We start from the raw sequence: 22,154 nt of genomic DNA, 5'->3' as shown, positions 1-22,154 counted from the left end.
CCGTTCTATTTCTTCATGAGTCCCACATTAGCAAGCGATAACGGATATTTTACCTCCCTTATGAACCCAGCTTCAAACAGTGTATGGACTTGCTCTTCTACAACTTCTGCTCTTTCGAGATTGAACTTTCGTCGTTTCTACTAGACAGGTCTTGAACCCGAGTAAATAACAAGCTTGTTGTCGGGATAGATTTCAGGCATGTTAGAGGCTTTCCAAACGAAGAGGTCGAAATTTTTTCATAGGAGCTTAACGAATTCTTGTTTTAACTACTCTTCTAGGTTAGCCCCTACATTTGTTGTCTTCCCAACCTCATCCCCGATATGAACCTCTTCAATTTTTCCTTCAAGTTGGGGTCTCAATTCCTTTTGAACTCGGATACCTTCAAACTCTATGGTATTGACTTCTTTCCCTTTTGCATATCCTCGTAGATTCAAATTTTCGTTGTAACACCTTCTCGCTAGTTTCTAATCTCCTTATATAGTTTTTATTCCCTCAGGAGTAGGGAACTTAATGCAAAGATGAGGATTTGAAATTACTACCGCAAGTGGATTTAGCGTTGACCGACCTATTAAAGCGTTGTAGGCAGATGCTACATCCACCACAATGTAGTTTATGCTTAAGGTTCTTGTTTTTAATCCCTTACCAAAGGTAGTGTAGAGAGAGACAAACCCAAGAGGTCGAATAGGGGTATCTCCCAGACCAAAGAGAGTATCTGTATATGCTCTCAAGTCTTTTTTCTCAAAACCCAGCTTATCAAAAAACTGGTTTGAATAGGATATCTGTCGAGCTCCCTTGATCTATTAAAGTTTTATGGAGGTTTACATTGGTGAGGATCATTGTGATTACCACTAGGTCATCGTGCCTGGGTATTACTCCTCGTGTGTCTTCTTTGATGAAGGCAATTGTGGGTAGGTCGGGTATTTCAGCATATTTTCTGACCTAATACACTTCTTTTAGGTGCCTCTTCTGAAAAGATTTTGTTATCCCCCCTCCCCCTCGACAAATCCTCCAACAATCATGTGGACATGCCTTTTCAGGAATTCTTGGGAGTTGATGCGGGCCAGATGTCGGTTTAGAATTTCTCAAAAAGAATCGCGTTGCAAGTATAGTTCCAAACTAACAAATTACCCATATCAAAGTTTAATTTGTTTGTCACTAAGTCAAACCAATAAAAATCGAGAGTATTAGATCTTGGGTCGTCTCTCAAAAGAATTGCAGTGAGGTGTGCGTATTATTAGTTATGAGAACAGGGGGTTTGAAGGTAAAAATGCAAGAAATTAAATTGCAAAAAAGTAAAGATAACAACTAAAGGAATATGAATGCTAAAAGACACTCCTAGCAAAGATTGAGAATCAATGTTTTCTAATCAAGTCATTGACCACAAATATAGTGATTACTTAAAGTTAATCTCATTTCGTCATCCCCAACATCTGGAGAAAGTCAAATAGGCATAGTCAGTCTTAATCCATAGGTCTTACTCGTCAATGAAAACAAGAACAACTAATAACGCTAAATCACCAATCAATATTGGACATCAATAACTCTCGTGTCACTAACCATGACATGACAATTATAAGAGCAAATCCAATTAGTAAACATCTAATGGTGAGATAAGTCAACTGGGTTTAATCAATCTTAATCTATAGGTCTTACTCGTTAATGGAAACGAGATTAATTAAAATCTCTAAATTAACAAGTAATTTAGACATTAATGACTCAAGGTCACCTCAATTACTCAATTCCATGCCAGGAGTGTAAAAATCCACCCTAAAACTAAGAGAAACATTTTTACAAACACTTGAAAGACAAAAAAAAGTAAAATATGATAAAATAAGAAGAATAATAAAATCTAAAGCTACCAAATCTAAGATAACAATAGTCATAATTCAAAACAAGCATCAAGAAAATATAAAACATTAAATGACATTAAAGAAAGCAAAATCCAACAAGAGTTCATAAAACTAAAAGTAACAAAATAGAGAAATTAACAAGTAAAGCTAAGAGAATTAAGATACTAGAACAATAAAAAGTAAGAAAAACTAAATTAAAACAAGATCAAAACCTAAATCTAGGAAGAAAACTAAACCTAAAATCCTAAATTCTAGAGAGAAGAGAGAGTTTTTCTCTCTAGAATTCTAACCTAAAACATGACAAAAACTATTCTAATTGCTCTCTCCTTGTTTCTTCTTGAGTTTGACTTGAAATATTTCAGAAAGGAGTTGAAATTGGGCTTGAAAAGGCCTTGAAATCGCCAGCCACGTGTTTTCTTAAGTGAACCACGTGCCTTCAGTCATGCGTACGCATATGCCATGTGTACGCGTAAGTTGGGCAAAAAGTAAGTCATGCGTATACATGAGGCATGCGTACGCACGACCATGAAATGCTCCAAAATTTCATTTCTTCATGAATTCTCATCTTTTGCATGATTTTTCTTTACTTCTTCAAGCCATCCTTTGCCTTTTAAGCCTGGAATTACTCAAAAAATTATATCAAGGTATCGAATGAAATAAAAGTGAATTAAATTTAGTAATTTAAATACTTAAAAATAATATTTTTAATCATTACACACAATTAGGAGAAGTTCACAAAACTGTGCTATTTCAGTGAATAAATAAAAGGTAAGTTGATAAAATCCACTCATTTCAATTCAAAATAAACCATAAAATTGTGATTTATCAGGGGTCAGTCTCGTTTGTCCCGATCTTCATCTCTTTTTCTTTTGCTGTGATCATCCAACCTTTCGGCAAGATACCTATTCAACTGACCCTCTCTAGCCAGTTGTTCATTACATTCTTTAAACCATAGAAATTATTGGTGGAATGGCCGTACATCTTGTGGTATTCACAATATTCTGACTGATTTCCACCTTTATTGCTTTTAATGTGTCTAAGAGGCAGTATCTTTTCAGTGTGGCAGATTTCTTTGTACACGTCGACAAGAGAGACTCGTAGCGGGGTATAAGAATGGTATCTTCAAGGTCTCTCCGAGCTGTACTCTTCTTTTTTCTTTGCCTCTTTCTCTTTACCCCGTGCTTGATACTGGCTGCTCTATCCTGATATGGGTTTCTTTAATCTTGTCGTTTCTTTCGTATTTATATATTTTTCCACCCGTTCTTGTACCTCATATAAAGATGTTGAGGGTCTTTTTGATATGGACTGAGAGAATAGGCCTTCTCTGAGACCATTGACTAGCCCTATTATAACCGCTTCGGTAAGTAAATTTTGAATCTCCAAGTACGTTTTTTTGAACCTTTTTATATAGGTTCGCAGTGATTCTCCGACCTCTTGTTTTACCCTCCAAAAGACTCAGAGCATTCTTGATCTTGTCTTTCTGGATGGAAAATTGGATAAGAAAGCTCCCCATCAGGTCGTCGAAACAGGTGACAAACCTGGGTGGTAAGCTATCGAACCACTTCATTGCCGCCTTGGTTAATGTGGTCGGAAAAGCTTTGCAGTGAGTTGCATCCGACGCGTTAGCCAAGTACATACGACTCTTGAAGTTATTCAGATGGTGTCTTCGATTGGTCATTCCATCATAAAGGTCCATGTCTGAACTTTTAAATTTTCTGGAAACTTTAGCCCGTATAATGAAATTTTGAGCTTATTCTTCGTCCTCCTTGATTTGTAGGGTGTGTATCTCCAACAACTCCTTTCCCTTTGTTAGGTCGAGGAGGTATGACAACCGTGCAATCATGGTTGTGTTGTTCTTCTTCATAGGCTTTTGAGTCGGAAGCCGTATGTCCCTCTTCTGGGATGTCATCCGCCATCATATGGTGTTGATTATTAAGTCCCCGGCAATGGTGTCAATGTTCCGGGAGTTACCTGAAACTGTGATTTGGGACTGAACGTGAGGTCCAGGTCCTTTTAGTGATTATATTTGATGTCCCTGCTAATGAGGTGCCGCCGTCCAACGTCTTGGTGAAAGCGGGTGGTACCTGCTAGGGACCCTGATGCTTAAATTTGCAAAGATTTTAGGCAGATTTTTAGTAGATTAAAATTTGAAAAATACATGAGAGTGTCAAGATATTTATAAATATAGGGGTAAAGTTAATAACCACCTTTTACATAGTTCCATATTTGATAGTAAATAGGTTGCTCCGTTTTATTAAGAATGTTGTAGAGATCTCTTTTTTAAGTTAATAAAAAATATTGTAGGAATTAATTACTTATTTAGCTAAATATGATTAGACTCATGTCATTATGTGCAATTTCTATGAGATCAGGTGGTAATGTAAATTTAAACACTTTTTATAAAATATTGATTGAGTTTTATTCATTCTAAAACTGACTAGGTCACACGTATATTGTTAATATTTTTTGTTATTATTACTAATTTTTTAATACTAAATGCACGCGTGAAAGCAACACATAAATTAAGAGTTAATTTAAAACATTCTAATATTATTGGAAAATTTTCACATGTTCCAACTACTTTATTGGAACACTACTGTACCAAATACGGATCAGTTATAAGTTAAATTTTTGTCATTAGTATGTATTGCAATGTAGGGATGCACATGGGACTGGGTGAAGTTGGGTTCGCCGTGACCCGAACCCGACCCTAAATAATGACCGGGTCTATTTATGAGACCCTTACCCGACCTTAGACCCGATGAAATCGTGTTATTTTCGGGCCACACTTAAGCCGAGTCTAGACCGGGTGAAGCCCGGGTCTTGATCAACTTTATCACGACATCACCAAAAATTAGATTCTACATCTTTTGAACCTCTAAATTTTGGAAAATAATTATTCCATAACATTACAACATTCACATAATAATAATTTAGAATCTAACAATAATAATTTAAAGTTTCATAATAATAATTATATCAATTACACATTAAATATTCAAAATTCAAAAGACAATTAAAACAAAGTTAACAACCAACACAAGATTAACATAATAATAATAATTTATAGTGTCATACCAACCAATAACAACAAAATATTAAGTAACAAATAACTACACGGGTCCAACGGGCCGGAGCCGGATGACCCGAGGCTTGGCCCGAACCCGATTTAATAAATAACCGGACCATCTATTGAAACTTCGGGTCTGACCGGACCATAACGAAGCCGGGCCAAATTAGCCCCGAAGTCATCGGGCCCAGTCTGGGTCTTCGAGCTGGACCGGGTCTTGTGCACCCCTATTGCAATGTCAGAAAAATCTCTGGAATAAAGATTAAATAGAAGAAAAGAATAGTGATCTAGCGACTATGTTAAGAGGGATACGATGAATAGAAGTTTTTGAAATTGATTGAGCCATGAAATGGTTAAAAAAATCAAATAAAAAATTAAATAAATTTTTTTTATACATAAAAATTTGAGTCAAATAATTTTTTTTAATAATAATAATAATTTTTAGATTTAATTAAAAATCAATGTCAACACTAATTTTTTTAATCTAAAAATAGTTTTCATTTTATTTATGTGCTAGAATAAAATTATTCTAAAAGCTTTTAATCCTAATTGTTTTTAATTTTAAAAATACTAATATAAATTTATTTAACTTTCTAATTTTTATAACATTTTAGAAAAAAAAAAACAATACAGATATAATGCATGAGTAGCTCTGATTTTAGTTAATTCTCAAATTTTTGAATTATTTATTATTTTTAATGTTTATATATTTTTCTCTCTTAGTAAATTGAAATGGCTAAAACCGATTTATATAAATTTTCATCTTTTAATAAATTGGCTTCAACTGAACTATATATAATTGTATTAATGTATTATCTACTAAATCGTACTTAGTTAAAATAATTTATCTATATCTCTATCTCTTATTATAGCCTAAGACAGTTTATTAATATCTACTACTAAATCGTTCTAGCTCAAAAAGATTTGTATAAGATATATTAATAACAAAAAGAAATTAAAAATAAATGGATAATATTAAAGGAGATTCATTTTAGATAAGTAATTTATTCTTAAATTTGTAAAGACTTAAAATCTAATCTAATATTGCAAATACGACAATAGTATATTACTACAATTCACCTTTTTATTGTTCAAACAAAATTATTTAATTTAAATTATTCTATTTTTTATTATTTTAGTAATAATTATGAAAAATTTTTGAAAATTATTAACTTTTAGTAATTTTGGTTATTATTTAACCAGCACAAATATTAAATTATTTTAACAAATAAATTTTATTAATTTATATATACAAATTCTAAAAATTATAAGTGCAAATTATATTAATTTATGTGTAAAATTCTTAGACCAAAAAGCACCATTCAACTCCTTTATAATATTTTTTAGTCGTATGTAAATTAATTAAAAAAGTATTTTAATTTTTTAAATTAAATTCAAAATTTTAATTTCTATTACAATTAAGAAACTTTAATCCTGAAAATAGTTACATTAGGATATAAAAAATTGAACTCATTTTGAATCAATACTTTGTTATTGATTTTATTTAAGTAATAAATACTACATATTAGTAATATGTACAATTTAGATACTGTGATAATAATTAACACAAATAATTTAAAATGAGTTAAAAAAGAAGTTTTTAAAAGTTATGAAAAAGAAAAATATATCTTTTACAAATAAAAAAGAGAAAAATGTCATTTTAGTATCTTTTAGAAAAAGAGAGTAAATTTTTTTTTTAAATTTTATCAATAATAATATATATTTATAGATAAGTTTGGATTAATACTGTGATTAATTTATTACCAATATATTTATTTCACTTATTAATGGTGAAAAAACTATGTCATTTGAGGTATAGCTAGTTGGTTACTTTTTGTTTAATTGTTGAATATTTAAAAATAAATAAGATTATTAGACACTTTCTAAAAGTGTTATTACTTCACATTACACTGCATCTTTATGTAAGTTTAATTTTTTATTTTAAATAAATTTTTTAAGTGTCAGTTGGATCTTCTATTTATTAGTATTTTATTTTAATTTGTTCAAAATTTCTACAGTTGATATTTTCTTTTGGTTTATGTATTTGATATTGTTTTAAAATTCGTTACTTTGGAAAGTTAATTTTTTTTTCTTAAAATTTTCATTATATGCGTCTTTTTCTTTAGATGTTGAAAATTATTACATTTGAAAATTATAATGTCCTTAATGTTAGTAAAGTATAATAAGTTATTGTAAAAATTATTATATTTGAAAAAATGCTATAATAGTAGTTAAAATTTGCAACCAAGCAATTCTTTTTTAAAATTAGAGTACAACAAACATTTTATGAACCTTTTATATTTAAATTTTATTTCTTTGTACTAATCCTAAAAAAGCTACTAAGCTAATATAAATAATAAATAAAATCTAATAATATTTAGCCTGCAAATGAAACAATTTTTTTTATTTCTTTGGCTAAAGTCTATAAATATAGCTATTAAATAGTTCTCACGTTTACTATTGTTTTTTATTAGTATTGTTCTCGTATTTATTTATTCAACCTAATTCCATTTATTTTTCTAGTGGACTCAAAAACACCTTATTTCCATTAATTTTTGAAATTATCAATCTAGACTAGCCATTTAAACAAAAAGGACCTCTTACTGTTCAAGAACCCCAACGGCAACCACTACTGTTGGGTGGGAGAGGCTTGACTTAGCTACAAGCAAATGATCCAGCCATTCAACAATTTAAGACAAAACTTTTTAGAAAACAGTAAATCCACGTGTCAATATGACAGTAAAGTGAAAGAATATCTATAAATCTGTACCAATTTGCATTTTTACTGTAGTACTCCCCTAGTATTTAATATTATTTAACAACTTACAGTATTGATTAGACTAAATAATAATAGTTTAATAATAATGATTTTATTTAGTTATTTTTAATATTTGGATAAATCACTCTTTTAAATGGATTGGTTTTTAGTACTATTTGATTATCCTGTTTTAAATTACGTTTCTAAAATGTCTTTATATAAATCGATGTAAAACAATTTATTAAGAAATTATAATAAATCGTTTTAACTTAAATTGATATACTATTTTATTATATTTGGTTCGATCACAATTAAATCTATATAAAACTTTGAAATAATTAAATCTCTAACTCCACTAATTAAATGACCTAATCAGTTTTCATATCTTTGTAAAATAGAGTGGAAGAAATAGAGTAGCAACTAGAGCTGGAAGTGAGTCAAGCCAGCTCATGAGCCAGCTCGAGCTCGACTCGTTAACAGCTCGATAAGCTAAGTTCGTGAGCTGGTGAGCCAAGCTTGAGCCTGAAATTGAGCTCATAAATTAAATGAGCCGAGCTTGAGCTTGGATAAGCTCAGCTCATTAGCTCGTGAGCTGGCTCGATTATATATATATTATAACAATCTTAATTATTTAATATTTATATTTATTTTTTACATATAATTTTAATATAGGACATAAATAAAAAATTTATAATTTATTGATAGATAAACAATATATAAAATTATAGATTATGTATTTATGTTTCTCTTATTTGAACCAGCTCGTGAGCTTGAGCCAGCTCGTGAGCTTTTGGTGAGCCGAGTTTGAACTTAAGAAATAAGCTCGATTGTTAATGAGTCGAGCCGTGAGCCAAGCTCAATTTTTGTGAGCCGAGCTTGAGCTTGGTCTAGCTCGNNNATTAAGAATTAAAAAAAATGAAAACAAAAATCCAAAAAAATTTGATCTGACATTTTATATATATTTTTAAGTAGTTGTCCAAATTAGGGGTGTTTATGACCCGGTCCGACCCGAAGACTCGATCTGGTCCCGAACTTTTTAAGGGCTAATTTGGTGTGATTTCATCGAGTCTAGAGTTGGATAAGGGTCTCAAAAATAGACTCGATCATTATTTCGAGTCGGGTCCGGACCATATTTTGAGTCACCCGAACTCGGTTCGGTGGCCCAGTCATCATACACAATTAATATTTTGTGTTATTAGTGATGGATGATGGCTATTCTTATGTGGAATTTAAGTATTGGAAACCTTAATATTTTGTGTTATTAATTATTATAAGACTATAAGTTAATGTTTTATATTTAAAATGCATAAGACTTTTAGACTAATGCATAATATTGTATTATTTGTATTGATTTAAATATTTAGTGTTATTAGACAATATTAGTATTGATTGTGGTTATGCTTTAATTTTATGGAAGGGTTGGTTCTTGTTATATTTTTTTAAGTGAATTTTACTATGTCAAATAATGGTTGGGGTTTTGAAAATTTGGATATTTTTACATGCTAACTTACAAGAAGGTAATGTTAACAGCCCGGTTTTTATCCGGTATAATCGTGGCCCGAAAGTGTGTAAGTTTCATCGGATTTAGGGGTCGGGTTCGGATCTAACAAATAAGTCCGGTATATATTTCGGACCGGGTCTGGATCACATCAAATCCGGTTTCACCCGACTCATGAACACACCTAATCCAAATACTTTTATAACATTTTGAATCAAAAGTATAAATAATTTATCGAATATAAAAATATTATTTATTTATTTATTTATCAAATTAAAAATTTTAAAAAATATAAATTTCATAGCCTTTTCTAGGGGTGCACATGACCCGGCCCGGCTCGAAGGCCCAGCCCGGTCCCGAACACTTTAGGGACTAATTTGGTGTGATTTCATCGGGTTTAGGGCCGGATAAGGGTCTCAAAAATAGACTTGGTCATTATTTCGGGTCGGGTCCGGGCCATAGCTTGGGTCACCCGAAGTCGGCCTGGTGGCCCGGTCGTCATACACAATTAATATTTTATGTTATTAGTGATGTGTCATGACTATTCTTATGTAAAATTTAGGTATTGTAAACCTTAATATTTTGTATTTTTAGTCATTATAAGACTATAAGTTAATGTTTTATGTTTAGAATGCATAAGATTTTAGACTAATGCATAATATTGTGTTATTTGTATTGATTTAAATATTTAGTATTATTAGACAATATTAGTATTAATTGTGGTTATGCTTTAATTTTGAAGAAGGGTTGGTTCTTGTTATATTTTTCTAAGTGAATTTTACCATGTTAAATAATTGTTGGAGTCTTGAAAATTTGGATATTTTTACATGCTAGCTTACAAGAAGGTATCAACGTAATGTAATGTTAACAGCCCGGTTTTCACCCGGTTTTTACCCAATATAATTGTAGCCCGAAAGTGTATTAGTTTCATCGGGTCTAGGGCCAGACTCGGGTCTAATAAATAGACCCGATGTATATTTCGGGTTGGATATGGGTCACATCAAACCCGATTTCACCCGACCCGTGTGCACCCCTACCCTTTTCCGTCTAAAGTGGGGCCCACTTCCCCTATTAAAACAGCCTGTAAAAGGTTGTTTAGCGTTACACTTTAAAGTTTAAACCTCTGAAGTTGAACTTATTCTTCCTTTTTCCCCTGAAAAAAAGGAAAATGTTTCTATCACTGTCACTAATAACTAATAGGTTTCATGTATTCTTAAACAGGGATTTAAGATTTTCCCTCTTATTATCTTCATAAACGGTTCTACATTATTGCTCCCCTTAAGATTATAAGACTCTTACACCAACAGAACTCAACTCTTTGCTTTTGTGCTTGTTGTTACATTGGAAACTGCGTAATTTGTCTTTTCTTGTATTACACCTATGTCTGTTTCTGTGCATTGGTTCTGTTAGATCCAGGTTTTCTGCAGGTTCTGTGTTTTTCTTTTTTCCGATCCAGAACTTTCAGCATTTTTTTTCCTTTTTTCTTTTCGGGAAGTGGAATAGTTTATTGAACTTGTGAAGAAGCTACAATGGGGAACAAGTGAAGATGGTGGTTGTGAAAAGGATTCCAAGTGGTTTTGCTCTTCTTGTTGTTTTCTTAGTGGTTTTGGTTAATGGCACATTTGGTTCGTACACTTTTACTGATAACTATCTTATTGCTTGTGGTTCTTCGAAGAATATTACATTCCAAGGTCGCAATTTTGTTCCTGACTCGCAGCATTCGAAACTCACATTGAAAACTCAGAACTCGGTTGTTGCGGATTCAAATTCCAGTGCCCCTTTTCCAGTTTACAAATCAGCTAGGGTTTTCACTGAGGCAGCTTCTTATAAATTTGAAATTGGGCAGCAAGGTAGGCACTGGCTCCGGCTATACTTTTCGCCTCTTTTGAATTCCGGTCGCAATTTGAGTTCTGCTTCAATGACTGTTGTTACTGATAATTTTGTCCTTTTGAGTAATTTTACCTTTAAGAATCGGCCCCATGGTTCTTGTGTGTTCAAGGAGTATGCAATCAATGTTACTGATAATACCTTGACTCTTAGTTTCATTCCGTCCAATGATTCGGTGGCCTTTATTAATGCAATTGAAGTTGTGTCAATGCCGGATGAATTGTTTGTTGATCAAGCATTGGGTCTTAACCCGACTGCGCCGGTCACTGGACTCTCTGGGGTTGCTTTGGAAACTGTTTATCGCCTCAACATTGGGGGTCCTTCAATTACAGCTCAGAATGACACATTGGGAAGGACTTGGGTGAATGATCAGAAATACCTTCATGTGAACAATTCGGTTGTTAATGTGTCTGTCAATCCTTCGAGCATTAAGTATCCAGTAGGTGTTACGCCCGAGACTGCTCCAAATTTGGTCTATGCCACTGCAGAAGCAATGGGGGATCCAAATGTAGGCAGTCCGAATTTCAACATCACTTGGGTCTTCAATGTTGATCCAAATTTCTCGTATTTTATTCGGGTGCATTTTTGTGATATCATGAGCAAGTCTCTCAACACTCTGGTCTTCAATTTGTTTATAAATACTGACATAGGTATTGGAAGTCTTGATCTGTCATCCATAACTAATGATTTGTCTGTTCCTTACTTCAAGGACTTTGTTTCCAATACCTCGGCGGGCTCAAACACTTTGACAGTAAGTGTTGGTCCGGATAAAATGGCCGACTTCCCAAATGCCACTATGAACGGGCTGGAGATAATGAAGATCAGCAATGCATTGCGGAGTTTGGATGGGCTTTCTTCAGTTGGCAGTCTCCTTCCTGGCTCATTGTCAAAGAAGAACAAGATAGCAATTATAGTTGGTTCTGCTGTTGGGGCTTTGGTTGTCGTAGCATTGGTTGGTTTGTGCTGTTGCTGCTTAATAGGGCGCAAGTCGAAGTCTACTGAACGGGGTAATTCATGGCTACCTTTACCCATCTATGGAAACTCGCTGACCTTGACGAAAATGTCAACAACTTCACAGAAGAGTGGAACAGCAAGCTGCAAATCTTTAACATCGTCGAATCTCGGACGATTCTTCAGTTTCCAAGAAATCCTAGATGCAACCAACAAATTTGATGAGAACCTACTTCTTGGTGTTGGTGGTTTCGGTAGAGTTTATAAGGGAACACTTGAAGATGGGACTAATGTAGCTGTTAAAAGAGGCAACCGAAGATCTGAACAAGGTCTTGCTGAATTCCGAACAGAAATTGAAATGTTATCAAAGCTTCGTCATCGTCATCTTGTGTCGCTCATTGGTTATTGTGATGAGAGGTCAGAAATGATTCTTGTTTATGAATACATGGCTAATGGACCCCTTAGGAGTCATTTGTATGGAACAGACTTGCCACCTCTATCATGGAAGCAGCGACTTGAAATTTGCATCGGAGCTGCAAGGGGCCTTCATTATCTCCACACCGGTGCCGCTCAAAGCATAATTCACCGAGATGTGAAGACAACAAATATTCTCTTAGATGAGAACTTTGTTGCTAAAGTTGCGGATTTTGGCCTTTCCAAAGCTGGTCCTTCTCTTGATCAAACCCATGTGAGCACTGCTGTTAAAGGTAGTTTCGGTTATCTCGATCCTGAGTACTTTAGAAGGCAACAACTAACCGAGAAATCCGATGTTTATTCATTCGGAGTAGTGTTAATGGAGGTGTTATGCACAAGGCCAGCCTTGAACCCTGTCCTTCCTAGGGACCAGGTTAATATAGCCGAGTGGGCAATGATGTGGCAGAAAAAAGGGATGCTTGATCAAATCATGGATCAAAATCTTGTGGGGAAGGTGAGCGTTGCTTCTCTTAGTAAGTTTGGGGAGACAGCAGAGAAGTGCTTGGCTGAGTATGGTGTGGACCGTCCGTCTATGGGAGATGTCTTGTGGAATCTTGAATATGCTCTTCAGCTTCAAGAAACCTCGTCGAGCCTCACAGAACCAGAAGACAACAGCACAAACCACATTACTGGAATTCAGTTGACTCCCCTTGAACACTTTGATAACAGTGTTACTATGATCGATGAGATCAACTCTTGCACATATGACAATATCGAAGATGCAGCTACAAGCACAGTGTTCTCACAATTGGTAAATCCTCGCGGAAGATGAGTTCCTCTTGTATTCACCATTCTAGCCATGCGGCTATTCTTGCTGAGGAACTAGTTTGAAACCTCCTGTTTGGAGGATGGTTATGCCTTATTTAATTACTGCTTCATGATCCATTTTTCGTTCATAAGCAAGTTTATACATAATGTACTTCAGTGATAGTGATGATTGCCAACGAGGTTAGGAATTTATGTATGGTACTCCTAATATTCTGTTGTACTTCATACAAACCGATTAGGAATTCAGTCTTCCTGATAATTCTTACACATTAAAATCATAAATAGGACACCACAGGTTGTTTGATCCATGTAACCAGTCTCAATTAGTGGAATAAGACTTGGTTGTTGTTACATAATATATGTGGGTTAGAAATTGCTTCTTCAGAGCTCAGGCAATAATAAGCTAAATCGCTTTCCATTTTCACTTGTCCAAAATCCTTGGTAAGCTGTTATTTATGGCTGCTAAAACACACTCATTTCAAAGTTTATAATGATTTTTATAGAGTATTGTGCAATCAATGTGGAACTTCAATAAGCTAAAGAGTAAAGACTGAGAATGTTGTTTTGAGATTATTGTTTAAGATATGAACTGTTATTTTGTCATATAGAGATTATAATGTATTTTCTTTTGTAGCTGAAAGGAAACCAATTTTGCAGGCATGTTGATAGGACTAGCAATAGCAGAATGATCAAGCTTTATTGATACACTGGGAGAGCCAATTAGCTCACCCTAGAAGGTTCTACACAGCTGGAACTACCAGCTCAGAGAGAGAGAGATTCTCTCCAACTTCTAACAGAATTTACAACAAAAAAACTATCCTCCCTCAACTAACTATAACCTAGCTATTTATAACAACCTATCAGCCAGCTGGATATCCTAACAACTCCTAAAACACCTCTACTTGACCTCTACTTATCTCTCCTTTTGTAACACAGTCCAAACCTGTTAGTAGTAGGCGCATCTCTATCAATACTCCCCCCTCGGACAACCACCTTGTCCTCAAGGTGGAGCTCCGGAAAGGTGGCCTGCAATGTCGCCGCTCGTTCCCAACTGTCCTCACAAGGAGATAGGCCCACCCAGCGCACCAAATACTCCAAGGCCTCATCCTCTGCAGTTCGCGATGCCACAATCTGGGATGGCTGCATCACCAGCTCACCATCCTCAGCCAGCCCTAGTGGAAGCGTTTGTACCTGCTGCTGTGGCGGGACAGCCTTTTTCAACTTGCTAACATGGAAGACTGGGTGAAGTCTGCACTCTTGAGGCATGGCTAACCTGTATGCCACTGCTCCTATCCTCTCAACCACTTCAAATGGTCCATAGTACCGAGGGCTTAGCTTCTCATTGACCCTCCGCGCTAGTGTCTGCATCCGATAAGGTTGCATTTTCAAATAAACCCACTCACCCAGTTTGAACTCGACATCCCTTCGATGCCTATCCGCTGCTTGTTTCATCCGCTGCTGAGCCTGTACCAAGTGCATCTTCAACTCTGCCAACACCGCATCCCTGGCTGTGGTCAATGCTGCCACCTCCTCAACATGGGAGGGAAACGTCTCTCCCCGGAAAAGAATAGGTGTCGGCACCCCATAAAGTGCTTGAAATGGAGTTGTTTGGGCTGAGGCATTGTAGGACGTATTAAACCAAAACTCCGCCCATGGGAGCCACTCCAACCATTTCTTCGGGTAGCCCCCCACAAAGCACCACAAATAAGTCTCCAAACAGCGATTCACCACCTCGGTTTGGCCATCGGTTTGCGGATGAAATGCCGTGCTGTACTTCAATTTTGTCCCTGCTGCTTGGAACAGTTCGGACCAAAACTTACTCATGAACACCCTATCCCTATCCGATATGATTGACTTGGGGAACCCGTGTAGTTTAACTACCTCTTTAATAAAGGCTAGTGCCACCTCCTTAGCTGAAAATGGATGAGCTAAGGGGATAAAGTGAGCATATTTAGTCAATCGATCGACCACAACTAGGATAGTGTCCATGCCTTTGGATTTTGGCAATGCCGCCACAAAATCCATCGTAACGTGTTCCCAAACTCGCTCCGAAACTGGTAGTGGCTGCAACAGCCCCGCCAGTTTCATCGCTGCATGCTTGTTTTGCTGGCAAGTGTGGCAGCTCGCAACATAATCCTTGATCCGTTGCCTCATGCCGCGCCAATGAACCGCTGCTGCCAGCCGCTTATAGGTTCGAAAGAAACCTGAATGTCCACCCGCCCCGCTGTCATGGGACTCAGCCAGCAAAAGTGGGATCTGAGAAGAATTTGCAGGCAACACTGCTCTCCCTTGATAAAACAGCCGACCCTTGTGGAGGGAATACCCTGGATAGTCATCCAGCCCCTGCTGCAGGGCGATCACAATCTTTTGTAGCTCTTGGTCATGAGCCACCTCCTCTTCCACTGTTTTCCAGAGGTTCATATGTACTACTGAAATCACCCTTGCCATCATTTGCCGTGACAATGCATCTGTTGCCTTATTCTCAAGGCCTGGCCGGTATCGGATCTCAAAATCCAAGCCTAACAATTTAGTGGTCCACTTCAAGTAAGTTGGGTCCATGAGTCGCTGGTCCGTGAGGAACTTTAGACTTCTCTGATCTGTGAGAACAATAAAATGGCGGCCCAACAAGTAATGCCGCCACTTTTGGACAGTGAAGACAATGGCCATCAACTCCCTCTCATATGCAGATTTTTGTCGGGCCCTTGGAGATAGTGCTTGGCTTAGGAATGCTATTGGCCTGCCTTGCTGGGACAGCACCGCACCCAACCCCTCACTCGATGCATCCGTTTCCAAAACAAAGTCTTGATTGAAATCCGGAACTGTTAGAGTCGGTAGGTCTGCCATCAGCCTCTTCAATCTCTCGAAAGCCTCTTGTGCCTTGTCATTCCATTCAAACGCATTTCGCTTTGTCAACTCCGTTAACGGCTTGGCGATTACCCCATATCCCTGCACAAACCGCCTATAATAGCCGGTAAGGCCCAAGAATCCCCGTAAAGCTCGCTGGTCCGTAGGCACCGGCCACTCTAGCATCGCTGTGGTTTTGTTAGGATCCACTGAGACCCCTTGTGCCGAGATAATGTGGCCCAAGTACTCCACCAAGTTCACTGCGAACGTGCATTTCTTCTCATTCAACACCAGCTGGTTCTCCACTAAAATCTGGAAAACTTGTTGGAGATGAAGGGCATGGCTATCCATATCCTGACTGTAGATGAGGATATCATAAAAAAAAACTAAGACAAATTTCCGCAATAGAGGCTTAAGAATGTCATCATCAAGGCTTGGAAGGAGCTAGGGGCGTTGGTCAAGCCGAAGGGCATGACTAGAAACTCATAATGGCCTTCATGAGTGCGGAAGGCGGTCTTGTGGATGTCTTGATCCCTCATCCGAATTTGGTGGTACCCCGATTTTAAATCCAGCTTAGAGAAGACTGCAGCTCCCGCCAATTCATCGAGTAGCTCATCAATGACGGGAATAGGAAATTTATCCGGCACCGTAATACCATTTAGCGCCCTATAATCGACACAAAATCTCCAGCTGCCGTCCTTTTTCTTCACCAGCAATATCGGACTCGCGTAGGGGCTGGAGCTTGGCCGAATTATCCCTGAGGCCAGCATTTCTCGTACCATTAGTTCAATTACTGCTTTCTGATGGTGCGGGTAACGATAAGGTCTTATATTCGGAACCGAAGCTCCTTCTATCAATGGAATGGCATGATCATGGCAACGATGTGGTGGCAGCCCTGGTAGTGTCTGAAACACCTTAGCATGAGAAGCTAACACCGATTCGATTACCTGCGGCACCTGCGATACTGTAGCCGCTTGCAAAGTCATGGGCCACAGCTGGACCATAAATCCTTCTCCCCCTTCTTGAATGGACAAAACTACAGATTGAAGGTGCATACCTCCATAGCACAACTCCGGGTCCCCCTGCAATGTAACCATGCTGTCCCCATTCCGAAATCGAAGGCGTGATTTTCTGAAGTTTGCGAGAATGTCTCCCAACTTATCTAGCCACGCCAGTCCCAGGACAAATTCTGCATCGTCAGTTGGGAAGATGAAGAAGTCTTCCTTGATTGCCACTTCCTTGAATTGGAGCGTGACACCCAAACACCTTCCCTGTCCCCCTTTATTGGTACTGTCCGCTACCCTGACCTGGAACTTAGGGGTGTTGTCAATTCTCAGGCCCAACTCGGCGATAATCTCTGGTGTCGCGAAGTTGTTCGAAGCTCCACAATCTATGAGAACGCGTACACGGCGGCCATTTACCTCTACCCAGGCTTTGATTGACTTGTGATGTCCACTCAAGCTCATGAATTTGAGCTCCAATTGTCCCTGTTCCCTTGTTTCCGGAACTGCCTCATGCTGTAACCAATCCGCTTCAAAGTCTGGCTCCATGATTAAAAGCTTGAACTCTCTATTCTTGCAATTGTGATCTGCAGTGTATGGTTCGTCACAGAGGAAGCATTCCCCCTTGGCCCGCTTAGCTCTATATTCCTCGTTGCTGAGATGTCTCAATCCGCGCCGTTGCAAGGGATCCGTCGTCGACTCCACACTGTTGCTTGCTGCAGAGTTGGACGCTGTAGCAGGGTGCACCGCTTTGGTGGCGGTTGAATTGGCAACGGCGAAGTTGGGAGCCAGTGATTTACCGCGTCCCGATACCCCCCACAAGGCAGCGTTGCGGTTTTCGACCTTCTGTGCCAGTTCCATTAACTCGTCCACTGACTGGTATGGGAACAGTTTACATTCTTCCCCCACCTCTGGTTTCAGCCCATTCAAGAAGAGATCCATCAGCAATTCTGGCGCAATTCCGCGAAGGGGCCGCGCGTGAAGCACGAACTGGTCAACGTAGCCCCGCACTGAGTTCGTCTGTTTCAGCTTCAGCAGCGCTTGATAAGGGCTCTGTAGCCGTTCCGGTTGAAAATGGCGTAGCAGCGCTGCACCTAAAAACCGCCACTGCAGCACCGGCGCCGTTGCCTCCCACCACCTGAACCACGTGAATGCCCTTCCTTCCATTGCAAAGGTAGCGACCGTGAGCCATTCCTCCTCTGGCACTGTGCGCAGCAAGAAGAATTGCTCCATGCGTTCAACCCAAACCACCGCGTTGTCTCCGCGGAAGATCGGGAGTTCCAACTTTCGCCATTGCTCCGGCGTGCCGCGGCTTCCAGCCGATGAGCCTGCTGCCAGCTGCGATCCTGGTGAACCACGCTCATTCCGATTAGGCGCGCGATTTTCGAACGCATCTATTCGGGAATCGAAGCGCTGTAGCGTCTCCTGCACCGATCGGAACATCTCCTCCATGCGCGATTCAATTGTGTCAAATCGTGACTCCATTTTCCTCGATCTCGATTGCACCATTCAGCGTTGGGATCCTCAAGCTCCTGATACCGGTTGATAGGACTAGCGATAGCAGAATGATCAAGCTTTATTGATACACTGGGAGAGCCAATTAGCTCACCCTAGAAGGTTCTACACAGCTGGAACTACCAGCTCAGAGAGAGAGAGATTCTCTCCAACTTCTAACAGAATTCACAATAGAAAAACTATCCTCCCTCAACTAACTATAACCTAGCTATTTATAACAACCTATCAGCCAGCTGGATATCCTAACAACTCCTAAAACACCTCTACTTGACCTCTACTTACCTCTCCTTTTGTAACACAGTCCAAACCTGTTAGTAGTAGGCGCATCTCTATCACATGTGAAGATGATTTTGTACTTGACAGGTAGAATCTATCCATTCTAGTATGATTATACTATGTGTCCAAAATTCTCTTGAGGTGTTCGCATATCTTTTGGTTGCAATAAATGAAATCTTTGGCATGATTTTATAAGGGGTATGAATGAGAGAATCTTGCATTTAATCACACTGTTTGAAAAATTTCTTAATTAACAGACAAAATATCACAATTTTTATTTTTCCACTAAACAAAAATGATTACAATTTTTTATTCAGCATGAAATCTGGTAGAATAAGAGTTTTACCAACACAATAAACATGAAAACAATTAAAATTTTCTTGCAACAGCTTTGTGGATTCAGAATTTATCTCCTGCAAACTATACCATTCCCACTTTTTGCAACACCAGTGCAATCCAGCAAACCATACTCCAGCACAGAGGTCTTCCTTTCTGAAGGCTGTTTTGGAGAAAATACACAAGCACCACAATCTGGAGAAAGAAGCGATGAGGTTCTATACCTGTCTTCTCCTCCAACAACTGCCATTGCTACACCTGGCTTTGCCGGATTCTTGAAATCAGGCTGATAAGTCCTGCCAAGAACTCCTTCAACTTTGTGGGACAGGCCGTAGAATTTGAACTGAACCTCCAAGTGAGCAAAGCAATCATCATCAGGGATTTGATAGTTGTGGATTCTACTATCTTCCTTGGTTACAGGTACCACGTTGACTGATATCTCGGCAACTTCTGGTAGAGTAACCATGACACTGTTTTTGCTTGATGTTCTCTCCACTTTAAGCTGATTCTCTGTGGACTGCCATGTGGAGAGGTGACCTTCTGGGATCACGAGCTCCTCTCCGTTGTATGAGAGTTTCAAGTGGTCGACTTCTTTGTCCCAAATTGCTGATCGGGTGGCCTCGATAGAGAAGTTGTGGAATTCAAATAGGATTCCCAATGCTTGAATCCAAGTATAATCCCTTTTCCTTCCTTCTGGCCTAAGGCCAATGAAACGTGCATTGACCTGAAGGTTCTCATCAGACACTAAGCTGAAATGCTCATCCCGCCTTCCATGGAAGTAGAAAACAATTCCATCTGCACCGACAAAACGAGGATCCAAGCATGCCGATCCTCGACCATTACAATTCGGTTTGCGAGCTGTTATCACCAAACAGAGTAAAAGCTTAGCATAGGTACGCTCCCATAAAAAGGTAAATGAAATTACAATGGCAAAAGCAAAAAGAATAGCCATGTTAGAGTTTTATGTTGACCAAGAATAAATGCACATAGGAATTAGCTTAACCATATAGGAATTAGTTCTTATGGAAGTTGAGCATTACCATTTATTTTATTCTCTGATGAACTAGTAGTATACATTGGTTATGGATTGTATCAAATATCAGATACAATTCACTTAATATATATTATCAGTTTACCATTCTCTCTACTCTCTATTTCTATATCTACACCATGAATTCTAATATTCCAGACCAGTTACCTTGAATCTTTGGTTAAATGAAGAAACATGGAGTTGTTATACATTTTGTAAAGTCAGGTAAGGATCTTACTTTTGCACTGAGCTTTGCATATGGGAGATTCACAGTCAATGTAGCAGACTTTGGCTTTTGGATCCTTTGGCGACGTAAAAGGGCACTCAGGCGGGCATGCTATACGCTTTAGAAAGCACGGGCTCCTGCGCTGCACGCAGGTGCGAGTTTCTGCACTTATTTGCATTACATAGCAAGCAAATAGCAGCAGCATCACGAACACTAGGCCATTGCTTCTTGAGATGGCCATGGTTTTTCTCGTTACACACACACAAAGGATCAATGTGATTCCTTGCTTTATATGCTCTCTTGGGTTTTGGAGTGTTCATAAAGAAAGTAGAAACTCAGCATGTCCTCGTTTTCTAATCTTCTTTGACTTGGTATAACCATTGTTACTTGAAGTTTCATCTATGCTTTGCAAATGGTAAGCCAATGCATCGAATGTGTTTGGGTGGAATTCCTTGTGAATGCGTTAACATACCTTCATTTCAACACATCTAATTGATCTAATCACTTTAAAAGGATTTGGTGCAAAGTCTAAAAGTCTAGCACTTTTATTAAAATTTAGCCAGCACTTAATTAGTAAAAAAAAAAAAGTAATTTCACACCATTAAAAACACTAATAATAACTACAAATCATAAAATTTACTAATTTCTAAATATTTTTTGTTTTGATTTTTTAAAAATTATTTATTGTTATATCTTTTAAATTAAATATTATTTTTTAACTTTTTTTAGTAAATAGACACCACATTTTAGGCACCATAGCATTCACCTTTTCAATAATACTATTAATTTACCTATAAAATTACAGGTAATAGTACATTTATAATGTATGTGGTTAAAAAAGTAACGTGTCATTGTGTCTCATTAACTAAAACACTATTTTTAAAATTAATGTAAAAAAAACTTAAAAAATAAAATTCAAAACCATTAATGAAATAATCGATTTTTTTTATTTTGGTATTGCAGTGTGAAACATACATGTTGGATAGAATAGTGTTTAACAGGAAGTTGGAAATTGATAATTCGTCCCCCCCAACAGATTGACAATATGTTTCCAGTAGATTATACTTTTACGAATAAAAAAAAATATTTCCCCATATAATATGTCCCTAGTGGATTGATAATACACTCGTAATGACGCAATCAGGTGGACAAAATATCAAAAACCTATGGTAGATTCACAATATAATTAACGGGACACAATCGACAATGTTCGTAGTATCACGCCGGATAGCGCTAAAGTAGATGATATATGTGCAATAGCAATGTGGAGCCTTAAGACTACCGCCTACAAACTTCAAAGTCCTCTAAGAGGGGCAACCATCTAAGGGGGACGAGGTTGGTCGACTTGTCCATAAACCAAAAACCTTAATCAACATAAGCAGGTAACATCGGGCGTACTAACGAAGGGTATATGTGTTTGCCTTCGACGGAATGTGAGTCATCCTGTTTCTAAGCCAAGTCATACTGATCTCATAAACATGCTTCCTCTCTTTTAGTTGGGGTGGAGGCCTATCACCCAACAAGTCTTCAATCCACTACCAAGTAGAATGCCCATGGAACTGCTGAAAATTTCTGGTGCATCTGCCTATTAGGTCACCGTCTATGCACAAATCAAGATGGTATGCCACATCTTGGAGTGTGATAGTAATTTCGTCCCACGGAAGGTAAAA

General features: G+C 37.8%; 3 protein-coding genes across 3 annotated transcripts; 1 reads left to right on the top strand and 2 right to left on the bottom strand.

Moving 5' to 3' along the window:
* On the top strand, nucleotides 10,306-13,678 carry LOC107630089 (receptor-like protein kinase THESEUS 1). Its single transcript, XM_016333124.2, has one exon. The coding sequence runs from the start codon at nucleotides 10,723-10,725 to the stop codon at nucleotides 13,258-13,260; it is 2,538 nt and encodes an 845-aa protein (XP_016188610.1). The 5' UTR covers nucleotides 10,306-10,722; the 3' UTR covers nucleotides 13,261-13,678.
* Nucleotides 16,487-18,586, bottom strand: LOC107632784 (uncharacterized protein K02A2.6-like). The gene has a single exon (XM_016336439.1). The coding sequence runs from the start codon at nucleotides 18,584-18,586 to the stop codon at nucleotides 16,487-16,489; it is 2,100 nt and encodes a 699-aa protein (XP_016191925.1).
* On the bottom strand, nucleotides 19,092-20,922 carry LOC107634322. Its single transcript, XM_016337857.2, has 2 exons — nucleotides 20,497-20,922; nucleotides 19,092-20,086 (listed from the first exon to the last, which is right to left on the bottom strand). Exons 1-2 carry the CDS (start codon nucleotides 20,723-20,725, stop codon nucleotides 19,299-19,301), a joined length of 1,017 nt encoding a protein of 338 aa, XP_016193343.1. The 5' UTR covers nucleotides 20,726-20,922; the 3' UTR covers nucleotides 19,092-19,298.

The sequence above is a fragment of the Arachis ipaensis genome, chromosome B03 (genome assembly GCF_000816755.2).
Source record: "Arachis ipaensis cultivar K30076 chromosome B03, Araip1.1, whole genome shotgun sequence".
NCBI lineage: Eukaryota > Viridiplantae > Streptophyta > Magnoliopsida > Fabales > Fabaceae > Arachis > Arachis ipaensis.
Note: the sequence above shows the minus strand (reverse complement) of the source record. Positions and strands in the feature narration are given on the sequence as shown.